The 16,605-nt window shown below is 42.8% G+C and overlaps 1 protein-coding gene across 3 annotated transcripts in view; it reads left to right on the top strand.

The window, feature by feature from the left end:
* nedd9 (neural precursor cell expressed, developmentally down-regulated 9) overlaps positions 1-16,605 on the top strand; it is a 28,827-nt gene extending 12,222 nt beyond the window's left edge. For all 3 annotated transcript variants that reach the window (XM_026910700.3, XM_026910698.3, XM_034298496.2), the window contains 6 exons: positions 3,360-3,746; positions 9,615-9,713; positions 9,820-9,951; positions 12,857-13,885; positions 14,661-14,750; positions 15,272-16,605. In XM_026910700.3, coding sequence (XP_026766501.2) covers positions 3,366-3,746; positions 9,615-9,713; positions 9,820-9,951; positions 12,857-13,885; positions 14,661-14,750; positions 15,272-15,823 — 2,283 coding nt within the window. In that variant the 5' untranslated portion in view covers positions 3,360-3,365 and the 3' untranslated portion in view covers positions 15,824-16,605. The remainder of the gene's footprint in view (positions 1-3,359; positions 3,747-9,614; positions 9,714-9,819; positions 9,952-12,856; positions 13,886-14,660; positions 14,751-15,271) is intronic.

The following is a 16,605-nucleotide window of genomic DNA, read 5'->3' as shown; positions in this document are numbered from 1 at the left end:
AGGCTGCTGCTAGCGGTGTGCTGCAGATGTTCCACTATCACGACTCTGTTTTCTAAACCGCGTGTGTATGTATGCCACATGTTAGTCCACTTTGGATGTTTGGATGTTTCTTGTCAAAGCTTGTTTGAGATAACACAACCTGGGATTATATCTCAAAGGCTTTAAATGACCAAATCTTCTTCAACAGGGCTAAAGGACACTCCTCAATATTTATTCCACTCCCCATCTGATGTCGAGTTAATGTGATAGCAAGGATGGCATTTCAAAGTACACAGCACACATAGCACCTGGCTAACATAACGCATGAGATAAACACACTGTTGCTCTGCTGAGCAGCTGGCTTTGGTGTGTGTCTCTGCAGGATGTTCATACTGACACTGAACTTCGACCTGGTGGCTAGGTTCTGTTCCTCTGCAACCTACAGACTGGAGATGAATCTTTATTGAATAACAAGAAAGAGAAAAGTAATGACCAAAAGGGTTGCTTTTGAAAAAGAGAACATGTTGGCTTTGATTAGCAGTAAGGCTGTGAGGAACCCTGCTCTCTGCGTCACTGGGATTTCATCATATTTCATCATGAGTGTGTGTTTATGCTACTGAGACCTCGTCCACAGAGCTTCCACCCTCACCACCGTCATCCTCAACCCTAACTAACAGACTTAGTCTTTAAGACTAGATGAGTGTTTTTGTATTCAGGAAATGAGAACTCTCCATCTGCTCCCCATCATGTGGGTCATAAGACAAGCCTGATCATTCTGAAACTTTGTGGTGGAGGCACCAGAGACACCAGGACTCAAGCCTCGCAGCTTATCTTGAGTCGTGTGGTCTCGGCCTGTGGGCTCGCCACACTCACTGTCTCATGCATGAAGTGATTATAGGTGGAGGGGATTTTGCACACCATCAGGATGTTGATGATAAGTGTGGGGGCGGTCACTGGTTCACACAGCAGAGGAAATGGGTGGAGTCATCAGACACACTGATCTGGATAGCAAATGTTCTGAGTTTAAAGCAGTCGACTCCAAAAGAAACAGAAAGCTCACTTCCCCACAGTGCATTTAGCATGAAGAGTACATCGAGCTGTGAGCTCTTTATTAGCGTCATTACCATAATTCTTTTCTATATTTACTCGTGTGAAATGAGGGCAAGTGAAGGTGCTGGCTCACCCTCCCTCCCCTCCTGAAGCCCACGCTGGAGTGAGACCCTGCTCATTTTCATTCTGCATCATTTCAAAAGAAATGTGCACAAGGTTGGCTTCGTACCGTGCTTTCTCGCTGAGGTCGGCTTTGGAGCAGGTGTCTGAGGGAACTCATTTGGGGCATTGGGTTGGTGCTTTTTTAAGAAGGTTTAGTGAGCTCATAATTAATCGACACATGTTCAATGAGGCCTGAGCTAAAACCACCCAGTGAGAAGTGCAGTAGTCAGCTGTGTTTATATGAAGTCAGCATGGATTTCTCCACGTATGCAAGAATCTCAGGGCAAGCTCAGGAACTTGCAGAAAAATGACTTCTTTATTTAGAACCACATGAGCTATGAAGTTCCTAAAAGCAAGAAGGCAGTGAGTTAAACATCGCTGCACTTCCACGCATATGTGTGGGCTTTCACACATTTTATAATGAACATGTTTTATTTATTTGAAACCTCTAAACTAACACTAATGCTCCTGAAGTGATAAAGTGTGACTGAGTACACAGAGTCACAAAGTCATGATGGCAGAGTGATATCCGGAACTGATGAACATTTTACGAGACATCTCAGCGTAGATCAAAGTTAGGTCGAGACTTTGGAATGTCCCATCACCCTTACTTAACAACTTATTAACAGATAAGTGTCAGGAAGCGGCTTGTAATTGACAGCAGGGTTTTCCAGGCCCTGCTAAGAACTAGCACATGTGTTTACTGGTGCATCAACACACACTGATAAACGAAGCGGCCTCGTTCGATTAGACGTGGTGTTAAAGGCATGGATGTGTACGCTTCAGTTCCTGTGCAGACACACCTGCTCCAGTTACAGACCTGTATTAGCAATCAGCAAATGAGGAAAAACAGACGTCCGAGTGCACATACGCCAGAGCTGGGCTCAAAGTGCACGCTTTATTGTTTCTAATATTAAATTCCTTAATTACCGCAACACTCTCTTAATATACAAGGTATTTGCTCTGGCTCTCGATGGAAAGTAGAAATCACTCCTTCTCACTGTTAACTTTTGTTCAGTAAATTAAGTAGCTAACAATTTAGCAATTTAGCTAACAGTGTTAACACAGCCTGCTGCCACCATCAGGTGAAAGGAGAAATTGCGCCGAGTTATCGTCCATTCTAATAGAGAAGCCGAATAATGAGCTGTGTGTGTATTCAGTTTTAAAATCGAGTATTCAGGTACTGTCCTGGCTAAGGCCTGTTCAAACTCACATAGCTTAATTTTGTTTTCAGGGGTCAAAGTTCAGCTTTTATTCGTATCAGAAATGTAAAGCAAATGAGCACGTAGTGTGTGGCTTTATCTAGCTGTGTGAGCCACACTGACGGTGTTGACCCCAGGGTCATGCTGAAACTCACAGATGTCTGTCTGAGCAAGCGGTTGTTATGCGCGGTGGTTGTGTGTGACCAGGGCAACGGGCATGACACAAGAGCCACATATCTGATGGAAGATAATGAAGCCCAGGCAGGGAGGTTCACGTGGGAACCGTTTTACTGCTTGTCTGAGTGCAAGCCTCCACTCAAAGAGACGCGCCACGTCTAGTTTCATCAGAAACCGTGTCCGAGAGGATAAGGAGTATTTTTAGAGAATTTGTTTTTTTCATGAACTCTAGCTGTTTATGCCTAATGAATGCTCAGTTTTGGTTTATTAAATATGTATGTCGTAAATATGTGTCTATATAGAATATATAATAATATAATCTATAAATATGTTTCAAATATGTAAGTTATGCAGATTACAAGGAGATAAAGGAAGTAGCTTAGTGGTTGGATTAGTTAAGAGAGAAAATGTTTTTTTTATGACGGCCTTGGGAGAAGTGTTTTGCCGAAGCCGTTTTTATGACTGTTTTCTTTTTTTTCTTTTTAAAGCAAGAGTTAGTGAAGCACGTTGAACTAAGTGTCCCATTTTAAAATCGATTTTAAAGAGTAGGTTCCAGTAGGTGCTGCGTTAGATAGGAGGTTTGGCCATTACCGTCTTGTATGGATTTACAGCATGTGACTCCTAAAGCTGTGAGGAAGTTGACGAGATTGGGGGTAGAGTACCATACCCATATTGTGCATATATGTATATGTGTGTGTTTAAATATATATATATATTAGTTGGGTATTATAATGTGGTAATAAATGCTGATTATACATAAATTCCATTCCATTTATTCTTGCCCGGCAGAACCAGATGGCGAAGGCACTGTATGACAACGTGCCGGAGTCGCCAGAGGAGCTGGCATTCCGCAAAGGTGACATCCTGACGGTGATCGAGCAGAACACAGGTGGCCTGGAAGGCTGGTGGCTCTGCTCACTGCACGGGCGCCAGGGCATCGCCCCAGGGAACCGCCTCAAGCTCCTCATCACGCCCATGCTCGAGGGCAATACAGCATCCACACCCTCACCATCACCAAACCTGAGCCACCAGCCGCAGAGGCCCCGAACCCCCCAGGGCATGTACCAGCCCACACCGGGGAGCCAAACACAGGGCATCTACCAGGTGCCACCCTGCCAGGATGTGTACCAGGTCCCACAGAGGAGCGTGCTGGCAGCTGATGGAATGCCATGCAGGGTAAGAAGGCTGTGAGTAATGCAGCATAGTAATCAAGTAAAACGAGCAAAATGAGATAAAGTGATCATGACACTTGAAATGTGTTAAAATGAAGAATAGCCATTGAAGACATTAAGAAGTGTACTGTACCAGCTGTGTGTGGTCGGAATGACTATAAAGCCATTTCACTTGACATTTAGAAAACAGCTCACTGATTGTTCCCAAACAGTTTAACCTTAACAACCCCAAAGGATTAGCAACAATAAATCTGGTGTTTTACTGCAGGGGCTGCGCTATATTTACACCATTCTGTCAGTCATCTCATGGTCCTAATTGAACTGGGATTGAAACACACTCTGTATCCGGCCAAAGCTGCTCTAAGACTCAGATAGCAGAAACAGCCTGGGTGTGTCCTGGCCTGCCACAGGCCTCCACATGTTATGTTTAGCTCTCTTATTCTCATCTCAGCACACTCTGTCTGAGCAGAAAACCACAAAAAGTCCAACAAATAGAAGGAAACTGTTGGTGAGTGTGTGCATCTGTGTGCGAGAAGGATCTGTGATAAACTTCAGTTTTACTGACTTGCTGGAGTAAAAGTAAAATCAGTAAAGTACTCGCTCTGTTACTCTCAGAACAGTTTGCTAGAAAATGTACAGAGAGTAAATTAAGTACCTATGTCTAAAACGAGGATGTGGCCCTTTCTCCAGACAGATTTATTTCTTATTTATTTATTATTGCATGCCTGGACTTCACCAGTGTGGGATTCAGATCTACTCCTGATAAAGCCAGGCAGTCGTTCTTCCTATACTGAAGCATTAGCGCTTTTCTACACTCCTGAGATCCGTTGAAGCCCCTTGAAAAGTGTGTGTTTATGGTCAGGAGTGAGGACACGAACTGTCCTCACACAGCTCCCAGCATAATGCCTGAAGCCTGTGATTATTTGTTGTTGGCAGCGTCTGCTGCAGATGTTAAGAGGCTGGAGAATAATTGGTCTCTGGAATAGGCGGTGTCTCTGGCTATAATTTCTGCTGTACTCTCTAGTTATGTGTTATGGTAGAACCAGCACCTTTGTTCTTGTGGATTTTGGACAACATAACATTATGCTTGTAAATTAAATTGTAGCGTTTCTGGTTTTTACTAAAACTTTGTAAAGCCTGTTTGGACGTGAGAGTTCTAGAGACTCTTTTTTTAACTAGATGTGTTTTCAAAGCACAAATTGCTATTTTTGCTGTATGTGGTGTTTAAGCAGCCGCTAAAGGGGGAGCACTTATTTGCTGTTTTCCACTCAGGCTGCAGTTTACCAGCCATTGCATGCATGAGGTAAGAGGGTGTGTCTCCAGCTATAAGCGTGCTGTTTTTGAGAATGTCTGACAGTCCAGAGTTAATGTAGAAGTATTACGTAGGTGTGTGATTGAGAAAGGTGCAGCTGAAATAAGGATTTCCTGCACATTCGGTCTACTCCCTCTCAGAGTTCCTGCATCGGTACGATAATAACTCCCCCTCACGCACTGATTTAAACCATACTTCAGATCTGTGTAGTGTTTTTCATAAACCTGTTGCATTCTGCTATGATTATAGCGATATCTCACACATGCCTGCATCTGTACTGCATTCACCTTCACACTCCATTCAGTGAAAGCCTCAGATGGAGACTGGAGCGGAGCTGAACCTCTAGAGGTCTCCATCATTGTATAGCTGACTTTAACTTACTTATCTTAGCAAAGCTCATCCATGGTGTATCTAAACAAGGCTTTGTGAACACAAGGGGATTATGATTTTATTCAACTGATGGTGGTTTATTTAATTGGTAGCGTAGTTAGCTAAAGCTTAAATACTAAAGGTTTATGAGAAAAGTACATTTTTGGGATTGGGTTTCTCCTAGTTCTAAGAGCTTTATTGGTGTGAAATACCTTGGCAAACAAAAAGTCACATCACAATGCCACACTTTTGCACTTGTTTCTTTTATTTTTGCTTGCCAAACATAATTTAATCGTGCAGCTGAGCTTTACATCACGATTTGGTTTTCTGGAACACTGTGTTCAGTGCAGCACGGTGTAGGAACGTCAGGAGGTTTAACTGGATCAGGCTGGTTCTGTCCTTCCTTCAGGCTGAGCAGGTTAAAACTGCCTCATTCATGGCCACTGGAGTTGTGTCCCATGTGCTCACACACTTACAGTAGGTGTCTTACACACTGCACGCTGCCGATCACAGCCTCTGTAACATTTCCTGTCTCACTGAGCAGCAGTGCAGTCACACTCACCAGTCTAGGGCAAAAGGGTAGATTATTATTCCCTACTCTCATGTATATCATCGTCATTATATTGTACAGTATATGCACACTGCAAACTGGTTAAAAGTTATTGGTTTAATGTCCGTGTTTCTCAGCAAGTCTTCTTAACGAGTCAGTTTTGAATCATGGGTCAGAGGAAAGTGTTATCAGTTCTGCCCAGGCTGGTTACTCTCCTCTGCCCTGTCAAGGTGAGGCCAAAGGCTGGCGTCTCGTCTATGCACTTTATTATCTCAAAGACGTCTTGGCTACAAAGAAAAGGTAAAGATATAGGAGTCATAAAGCATAGGTTGTAAGTAGCTACACCTTTCTGGGGAAAATGATCACAGTCACGCCTCATTCTCATGTATACAGGCGATGTAGAGGAACGACAATAAAAGCCCATTTGACTTGATCATGCGGTGGCTGAGCTGTAGTTGTGTTACAGCATGAGTCAAACTTCTCTGCTATAAATATTGGAAACGTTTGCATCATCACTGTTAGGGTAGACATTCTTGCAGGGTCATACTCTTCACTGCTGCGTTGAATCTATTATATTTCTAGCTTAACAGTTTTCCCCCTTTCCTATAGCCGTTTTCAGTTTCAGTGTTTTCACACACACCCCTGGACTGGGTAATAATAACCCCTTTATCATATACCGAAAGTAAAAGTACTTTACCTCCATAAATACTGGCAAATGACCACAGCTGGGTGTAAAAAAGTAAGATAGAGATGTTTTTTGTTCATGTGAGACAGAATCAGAAAGAAGTGAGGCAGGAAAAGGGAAAGGAAACAGGAAAGGTCCCTCATATTCTGATTCCCTCACTGCCAGGGTTCAGCAGAGTTTGGCTCTCAAAAAGCAAAGCTGTTAAAATAAAGGCAACTGAATAGATAAAGGCTTCATTTGGATTGCTTCAGGGATTGTATTCATGGAATAGGAAATTAATTATGTGTTTCCTCTGTGCTCTTAGTTTAGCAAGAGGACTTTACACGTTTTGGTTTTATGGCTGAGACATCTGAGGTCTCTGAAGATTTGGCACTTAATTGCCTGCATTAATGGGACTGGCATATTAATAGAGCTGATCTGTCCCAACTGTTCTTTAAATAGAGCAGGTACAAGGTTAGGGCCGGATCGAAACGTCACACTAATGGCAACTGCAGCACAACAAGAACGTTCTGATAAAGAGGCAGAATGAAAAAGCCAGTTGTACCCTGACTTTATAATCATTAAACTGAGAATTTCAGGAATATTCCTTAACCAGTCAGTTTTTTGGATATTTAACTATATTAACTAAGTAGTAATAAATGAAGTTTTATACAGCCTTGTATTAAAGTCATTAGCAAGGTCATAGTGAAGTGGTAAAGACAGATAAGAAAAGAAAAGACAGAGAAGTGGCCTGACAAGAGCAATGAAGTGTTAATGGGACTCGCTTATTAATTGACAGAGAGGCCTATTGTATTTTATTGAACTCTAGAGTAGAGTAAATGTGAAAGGACCACTTCCTGAATCAGCTCCCTGCCCTAGAATCACAAAGCCATAGTCATGACATAAAGTGTGGAATGCAGTAGCAGTAATCCTATACTCCCACTGGTTATGAGTGTGTGTTTAAGATGTGTCCAATCTGAGCACAAGGTACATTATAGTTACTCCTAAACATCATTAATAAACCTCTTGGGTACAATGATCCTTACATTTATGTATGTTCACGGGTCAAGATATTAAGCACTTTATGGCACTTTCATGAAGTCACCACTGGTCCACATTAGGAGCGTAGATAAGCCTGACCTTGAAACTTAATAATCCTGAATAGTTTTGGGGATTTCAGCGTTTCTGCCCTAGGATAAGTCACGTCACCTCTGGGCACAGGTTTGAGCCTGACGTCTTTCCTCACCCTGCTCAGTGTAACGATATGCTGGAGCACAGTCCCCTGAGTGGGAGGGGAAGTTTACTCTGTCCTCTCAGCCGCCATGAGTTCACGCTTCCGTAATCACGCTGGAGCAACAGCCAGTCTGGTCAATATTTACACACCCTGATGATTAGCAGTTTCAAAATGCAGAGAGGTGCTAAGAGAGGGTAAACAGGAACTTCACTGTGAGTAAAGGATTTATGTGTGTGTGTGTGTGTGTGTGAGAGAGAGAGAGAGAGAGAGAGAGAGACACACACACACACACCAACGCTCTGAAAATGTTCATAGCAACAAGCAAAAACACACAAACCTGTTGTGGCTGTGTGTGTGTAAGCAGTATGCTTAGCATCCAACTCAGATGTCTTTTTGTGCATTTCTTTATACTGGCCTATGAAAAAGTGATCTGTCCAATCAATCCATCCATTCTATCCATCCATCCACTCAATACATCCAGTCAGTCCATTTCCATTCATGGGGTGTCTCAGATCTTTACTGGTCTGAGGATGGATGAGTGTTGCGTCTTGATTCTGTAGGTAAACCCAGTCTGCTTTGGTTTGAGTATGCATGGAGACTTTCCTCGTTCTGGTTCAGCCTCTGAGGTGAAGGTGATTTAAAAGAAAGGAATGAAAGGAACAGGCCTGAGGCTTTGGTGGTCTGTGTTGACCTCACCATTCCCCAGTGATGATTTGTTCGTAGGAATGCTATTGATGTGCACCTAAACACACACACTTAAAGCAAGTGTGTGACGATCCTGGTTATTAATACCATCTGGATGCCGTCTCCTCTGCTGTGAAAGTATGCTCGTCTGTGTGTCATTGCGTCATGATTGTGGAAGTGAATATTGTTCAAACCCTTTATAATAGTGCTATGATTCATCCTGCTCTTTCAGCCATGAAAGTCCTACATGTGCTTCATATTTCTGAGTCCTTTAAATGAACTCAGTGTTCCAGTATGGTAATAGTGGCATGTGGTGTGTTAGTGGAAAGACATGGAGTGAGGGAATTCCAAACATTCCTCCGTCTGTCTGATTGGGCAACCGATCAGAAGCAAACACGCTGGAGGGAGCTGTGATATCAGTCATCCCCTAAATGAAGAAGTTACACTACTCCCATCAGGAAGAAGGTATAGAATTCCTAGGGCCAGGAGCAATATTCTTTTTTTTTTTTTTTTTTGTATGTGCAATAAATGTGCTTAATTTCCACACAAAGTAACTTTACAGTAAAATTTTGCATTGTTTTTTCTATTTTTGTTTGCTTTTTTTATTGTATTTATTGGTGCTTGTCCTTTGTAAACTGACAAACAAATTAATTGATTGAAGATATTAAACATAATATATTTTGATTACCAAAAAAACTACAAGTAGTGACTTTTCTTGCAGTGAGGCTATTTAAATTTCGCTTAACCCCTTAATTTTTCTGAAGCACAGCATGTTTTTGCTAACACAAGGATGATGTGGCTGCACTGGGAGCTTACAGGCTTCCACCTTGTTTTTTCGTTTCTGAACTGAGGTGAAGGGTGGAGCGAAGGGACATCGGGATACCTTTTCTATCAGCTTCATTGCAGTTATTGATTAATAAAAAATTGTGATGAAATAATGTTTTAAAATGAATAATAAGCCAGGATTTTAAGGACTTGCAGATTGTCAACCCAGCTGACATTAAACTTGTATTTTAATATAAACAGATAGACATTGTTTTTTCTCCATGTGTTGCGAAGGTGACGACCCCGACACGAGTTGGACAGACATACGCTTATAACCCTGCACCCAGCAACTCTCAGGACCTCTATGATGTGCCTCCCATGCGAACTCAAGGGGTAAGTGTCTTTTAGATCTCCCACTGATATACAGTATAGCACGAGCCCCTATCATTATCATGAGCAAAGTCTGTATCAGTACTGTGTTTCTGTCTTGCCTTTACAGGTGTATGACATTCCAGCTGGGAAAAAAAAAGGAAAGCATGGAAGTCCTCGAGCCCAGGGTCTTTATGACATTCCTCCTACACAGGACACACGGAATCAGGGAGTGTATGACATACCACCGCCATCCCAAGGGGTATGTTTAACCAATTGAGCCCTGTATTCAGTAATGGACAATGTTTTAATGGTTTGAAATGTTCTCCCTTTAAAATCAACTCAGTAGAAAAGTATTTAAAAAGTAGATGAATTCACTATGGCACTGTAATCTCACCAGTATGTTTTCTTTCTTCTCTATTTCTGTAACGAGAATGATTCCTTTTCCTAAATTGCAGAGCCAACAGTAGGAGAAAATAAATATCATACTTTTTATTAGTTTCCCTTGGTTGTTAAATGAAAGCCTTGCCTGCCAGCAGTGATGTAGTCAGACCCTGTGTGCTACAGCGAGAGACGTTAAAGACTCAAATAACTGCTTTCTTATACTTCAGTGCTCTTCAGCGTACAGTGCAGCCCAGTGCTGCAAGTTTGTTTGCAATAAATTAAGAGACGCTGGGAACCTGTTATTTGCGACCCATTTAATTAAGGGTTTGTGGAGGCTTGACTCGCTCTACAAGGCAGATTTCAAGCCTGGCTGAAATGGCTTAGAGCTTTTGCTCCTGTTATTTCTTGATCTATGTACTCATGCTATGGACATGCACATTAAAACCCTATGCTTAATGCTCAAATCAGGCTGTGACACCCTGGTGGATTACGAAGGGAAATGAGGACATGGGAGGCAGACTTTGGAGAGCGCAACTTTTTAACATTTTTTTAATTGACTTGTGTATGTGTTTTTTTATAACCAGAATGCTTTCCAGCACTTTGCTCGCCAACTCAAATGTAAAAGGGAAAACACAAATACACGTTTTCCGCTCTGTGTCAGGGATTTTGCCCTCGCACCGAGCGCAGCACACAGATGCAACAGTGGGCCACTACAAAGTGCAGCTTTCACCTGAGTAAAAGCACATTGGTACATTGAACAGATCAAGCACTCCCTTTCAGTGCGGTCAGTCAGGGGGCTGGTGGCATCCGAAAAGTTGTGTAAACCTGCGATAATAGACAGCCAGCCCCAGAAAGTGCCTCACCTGCTTTTTGGTCTTGGGCAGGCCACAATCACTGCTATCTTATCAATTTGGGGACATACCTGCCCATTTCCCAAGTGGAAGCCCAGATACCTTACTTCCACCCATCCAGTTGCACACTTCCTTGGGTTTGCTGTGAGTCCTGCCTGTCTTGAGGATCTCAGGACAGCCCTCAGATGTTGAATGTTCCACTGGCAGTCATTACTATAAATAATTGTCACCTAGAACAGGACAACAGGCTGGACCAATCACAGTGGGACTCCCTTGATTACCCCCATGTCTAGCATGCCCTGGAGGTCCTCCCTGGCTGTATACAGCGACCCCTGGGGCAGTCTCTGTGTGGTGCACTGTAAGATGCAAGGACAGACTGATACAGGGACAGACATCGCTCCTTGGTTTTTGGAGGTTTAGGAGCCCCTGTCTATTCACCTGACCTCTTAGTCTATTTCCCCTTCCTCCCAATTTTCTCGGACGACACATAAGATGTTGACGTTATGCCACATAACGCCTGCATACATTGCCACAAATACCCTGCCAATAGAAATGGGCCTTTAAACAGTTTATTGTTTTATCCTGTCCTAAATGCCCAGCCATAGGGTTATGATGATCCTTTTTAGCACCAGGTGTTTTCCTCCTTTGTTTGAGTGTCCTCCATCACTCAATAAAGCGTATCTTTGATGATGGCAAAATACAAGTGGGTTACTGTGACTCCTGGCTGACCGAATTGACCATCGATTACTCTCCCTTGGTCGAAGGCTTGTTTCAGAGTGTCTTCTCACGATTGCTCCAAAAGGGAAATCCCCGACGGGAATCCGAAGGGTAGCAGGGTCCTCCCCACTCCCCAGCTCCTTCCGTCATGGAGTAGCTGCTGATGGCCCTGGTTGGCCCACATCATGCTATGCTAATGCAGGACTCATCTACAAGCATTTGTCTGAATAATGCCTGAAAAATTGGCAAATTTGTCCCCAGAATTAATGGATCAGTAAGGCGAGGGCCTACAGCCACCTCCACACTATGCTTTTGGCCCAGGAAATTTATAATGATGGGCACTAGTGGATATTTATGAAAGTCCACTTGCACACATCACACCTTCACCCGGTGAACTCTCTTCAATGCACCTACTTGAATCAGTTTTAAGTAGATTGAGGTTTGATCACAGCCCAAAACCGTGATATGTACCCCCTTGGACATGTATTCAGTATGTCTTGTATATGTCCTGTAGCACATCAGTGAGCTTCTACCTCCATCACATGGCACTGGTCCTAGAAATGCCTGGACTCCCGCTAATGCCAGCCCACCTGGCCAGGCCTTACGCCAACACTCTCAGGGGGTCTGATCTGTGTGGGAAGAGAAAGACAAATAGGAAGAGAGGGAAGTGCTGCCTGCCCCTGGATATGCCACCTTCACCAGCCAGTGGCACTGGACCCACTCTGCTGTTCTTTCAGGCAGTTGGGTGACAAACAGCACCACAAGGTCCACAACCTCCACAGTGTTTAGCCTGAGCACTTTTCAGCACTTAGCTCACCCACTCCAACATAAATATAAACACGAACACACATAAGTTTTCTGCTCTGGTGTAGTTCAGCTTTGTGTTGATGCAGTCTCTCCACTTTCTTTCCCCAGATGCTCACTGAAAAACACTCCTTCATTAAACATTCACAGGTGTACACCATTCACCTGTCAGCACACTCTTTCTCCTCCACTCCTCTTCCCATTCACAAACCGCACTTGACCACAAAGGGCATTTAACAACCAAACAATTAACACATCCATTTTTTGAGAGAGCAAAAGTACAGGAATGTAGATAACAATCAACAGTCATAATAGATCATTTAGATTCTAAGGAGATATTGTGTCCATGGCTTTTCTTTGCTTGTTGTTTGTGCATTAAGGGTGGAATTCATGCTGTTCTCGTTCCCACAGGTTTATTCTGTGCCACCTTCTAAAAATAACTCCGATCAAGATGAGTGCAATTATGACTTTCCCCAGCCTCACAAAAAGAAGCCGGAGGGTGTTTACGACATTCCACCCATGTCTCTGTCAAAATCCACCCAGTCAAACTATGACTTCCCTCCAGGCAACTGCAGCAGTGCCACCTATGACATTCCGGCAAGCCAGCTTAATTCTGGAGCATCCCAAGATTTATACGATGTCCCACGTGGGATTCAGCAGCAAACGCAGTGCCGGGAACGTGATCGCAACAAGGGTATCTATGATGTCCCACCCCCCGATTCTCGTTTGCTGGCTGATGTGACTGAAGGCATGAACCGCTTATCATTTTCCAGCACAGGGAGTAGCATGTCCACTTCGTCATCTTCGGCTGGCTCTCCAGCAGAGGGCCGTCTCATGCTGGACATAGATGCTGCCTTACAGAAGCTCAGCCACCTGCAGAAGGGCCTGGAGTCCTCCCTCTCCTCTCTTCAGACCCTGGTCTCCTCGCCCAGCTGGAGAACTTATGGCTTCATGGAGCGCTATGCTAATGAAGTGCGCTCCACTATGGAGCGTGTCCGTAGCGCTCTTGCTGAATTCCTTGCTTTTGGTAAAGGCGCTGCAGCGAATGCAACCACACTATTGGACCCAGCACTGCACTCTAAACTGAGAAGGCAGCTGCAAAGGCTGGAGGACTCACAGCAGATCCTGCAGCAGAGCCTGGAAAACAGTAGCTGGGCACTCGCGACTGGCAAGCAGCAGAGTAAAAATGACGAACTGGACCGCTTTGTTATGGTGGCACACACACTTCCTGATGATGCCAAGCAGTTGGTGTCCACGGTAGGGGGCAATGCAGAGCTACTATTCCGCAGAGCACCTGTAGAGGGTGTTGTTCACCCTTTTACTTGCAACCCAATAGAAGAGGAGAGCTACAGCGGCCAAACCAAGCCATTCCCTGTGGTTCAGGACAGCGAACAGTGTGTGAAAAGCTGGATGGAGGATTATGATTACGTCCATTTGCAGGTGAGAACAGCAGAAAATGTAACCAGATTTACTTACAGTCAGCTTTGCTACCATTGCAGCACTCTCTCTCTGTCCACTAGCAAAAGAAAGAGAACAAATCTGATGTATGGAAATATAAAGTAATCAAGAAAAAATGCTTAACAGGTATTTTGTCCAGTTTAGTACTTCAGTTTCATGCCGCCAGTCAGACTCTGTCCTTGTCTGTTAGTAACTAAAGCATATAAACCATAAGGGACTAAGGTGCACTCACTGCTGCAGTATGATATTGTGAAGTTTTGTCACTGTATTGAACTTCTCTGCGAGGCAGTGATCAGGAAGAGCGTCACTTACATCACCATTTCCTACTGACATTACTCAATTCTGAGTACAAGGATAGTACACAGGGGACATTCTTTTCAAATTTGCATTATATTAGTTAGTCAGAAATTTAGTAGGGTTGAATTAATGATATGTAATTTAGACACTTAAGCTGATGCACTTATTAGGTCTTGTGTAAAATTATGTATACTATAAATACTGTATAAATATATACATTTACATTCACTTTCACTCACTTCACTCAATTCATAAATACTCGTATACGCCTATGATTTGCTCATGTCAAAACAAAACAGTTTAGAAACTCTTCCTGTTTTCACACTTGGGAACTCTAATATGCTCTAAATACACTTGACTTTGCCCAAACTATAGAAAGCACAAAAGCTCTCTGTTTGCAATTACATTTTTCTTGCAGACAGTAAATTATATAATTGAAAATGACACCTTTTTTTCAAAGGGGAAAGAAGAATTTGAGCGTCAGCAGAAGGAGCTGTTAGAAAAGGAGAACATCATGAACCAGAGCAAGGTCAAACTGGGACAGGAGCAGGTACATTTTTGGATACATTAACCCTAAATTGTATTACACTGACCTTAGACTATTCTCATGATCATGCAAATGATGATTTATATTTGAAAATAACGATATGACTTTTTTTCGCTGATTTGGTTAAGAACGTTGATGATAGTATGTGAGATGTCCAAAAGTTCAGCTATTTAACCCGGGCTTTTCGAGTTTATAAGTTGAGCATGAGCGTGAAGACATCACAGCTGCAGGTGTTAAACATCTGGAATAATCTGTTACAATGTAACATATGGTTCCTGTTACATATATTTTTTTAAATATTTATCATTAATATTAAAATTTATCGTAAACTGCTGTTTCATCACCTTATGACTAAGTATTATTTCATAACTAAGTATTATGTGCTTTAATAATTCCATTGAATAATTATAAGGAAACTTTTGTAAATTATAAACTTGGACTCACTTTTCATTAAGTTCATTCTTATTTAAGACTGAAGAGCATTCACAGCTCTTTATTTTCTCCTCTTCTTCTCACTCTCATAGCTGAATCAGTTTAAGCAGCTGGAGCAGGAGGTGATCAAACCCGTAGACAATGACATCACACAGTGGATCTCACACCAGCACTCCACAGGCTCCTCCTCCCCATCAGATTCCTCCTCCACGTCCTCTGCAGGAAGTGGAGCTCAGTTATGTGGGCGGGACCGGCAGCTGCTGGCCTTCTACGGAGAGCAGTGTGAGCAGCACTTTGTGACTCTCCTGAACGCCGTGGATGCATTCTTTAGCTGTGTGGCGGCCGGCCAGCCACCGCGGATCTTCGTTGCTCACGCCAAATTCGTCATCCTCAGTGCTCATAAGCTTGTATTTATTGGAGACACTCTGTCGCGGCAGGCTACTGTGCCCGAAGTGGCCAATCGGGTGATGGACTCGAGCAACGTACTTTGCGAGCTGCTCAAAACAGTGGTGGGTGCCACCAAAATGGCAGCCCTGCATTATCCCAACACGCCGGCGGTGCAGGAGATGGTGGACCGAGTCACGGACCTCTCACATCATGCACAGCAGTTTAAAATGCAGCTCTTACAAATGGCAGCATTGTGATCTGTTAAGTGTGCGCATGTTGTAAGAAAGAAAGACTTTGTATTATATATTATATATTATATATTATATATGTATTACGCACATTGACAAATGCTGGCTTTGTAAATAGTACTGTTCCAGTATCCTGTGTAAATATTTGACTCTATTTTGTTTAGATTTGTTTTATATAAGGGATGGTATGAATATGTCTATAAAGTTGCTTTCTAAAGCAGTAATGGTAACATTCAGTTTGTTTGTTTTTTAATGAGCACCTTATAAATTTGCTCTAATGACCAGTAGATTAAAGCTGCACCTGCTACTGGAAAAGTAGTTCTTTACATTTCTTGACACTTGCTGCATTTTGTGTACAATGTGAGTGTGAAAGTAAAAGACTCATTTACCAGATGATTCTTCATTTTATTGTTTCGTGGTTACAAAGCTAAAGCGATTTGTACCATCCTTGGCATTTATTGCATTGCATTGTGGGTTCACTTCAGACAAACAGAACAGGTTTAACCCCTGAACCCCCACGACCCACGGGCTAAAATTCCTCCCTCTCATAACTACAGTTGCTATTAGTTTTACTGTAGTTACTGAATGTTTGTAGTAATAACTGAACAATGTGCTTTACAATGAATAACTAATTAATAAAAAGATGAGCTTTAGTGGGTGAAGCAGGCTGAACCCGGTCTGTGTCTAGATTTAACAATGCTGACCCCATATTGTCATAACTATATGGAAGACTTTATATTTCTACTCATTGTTACTTTAATAAATAACTGTAATAAACAGAAAAATACTGA

This window comes from Pangasianodon hypophthalmus, chromosome 23 (genome assembly GCF_027358585.1).
Source record: "Pangasianodon hypophthalmus isolate fPanHyp1 chromosome 23, fPanHyp1.pri, whole genome shotgun sequence".
Taxonomy (NCBI): Eukaryota; Metazoa; Chordata; class Actinopteri; order Siluriformes; family Pangasiidae; genus Pangasianodon; species Pangasianodon hypophthalmus.
Note: the sequence above shows the minus strand (reverse complement) of the source record. Positions and strands in the feature narration are given on the sequence as shown.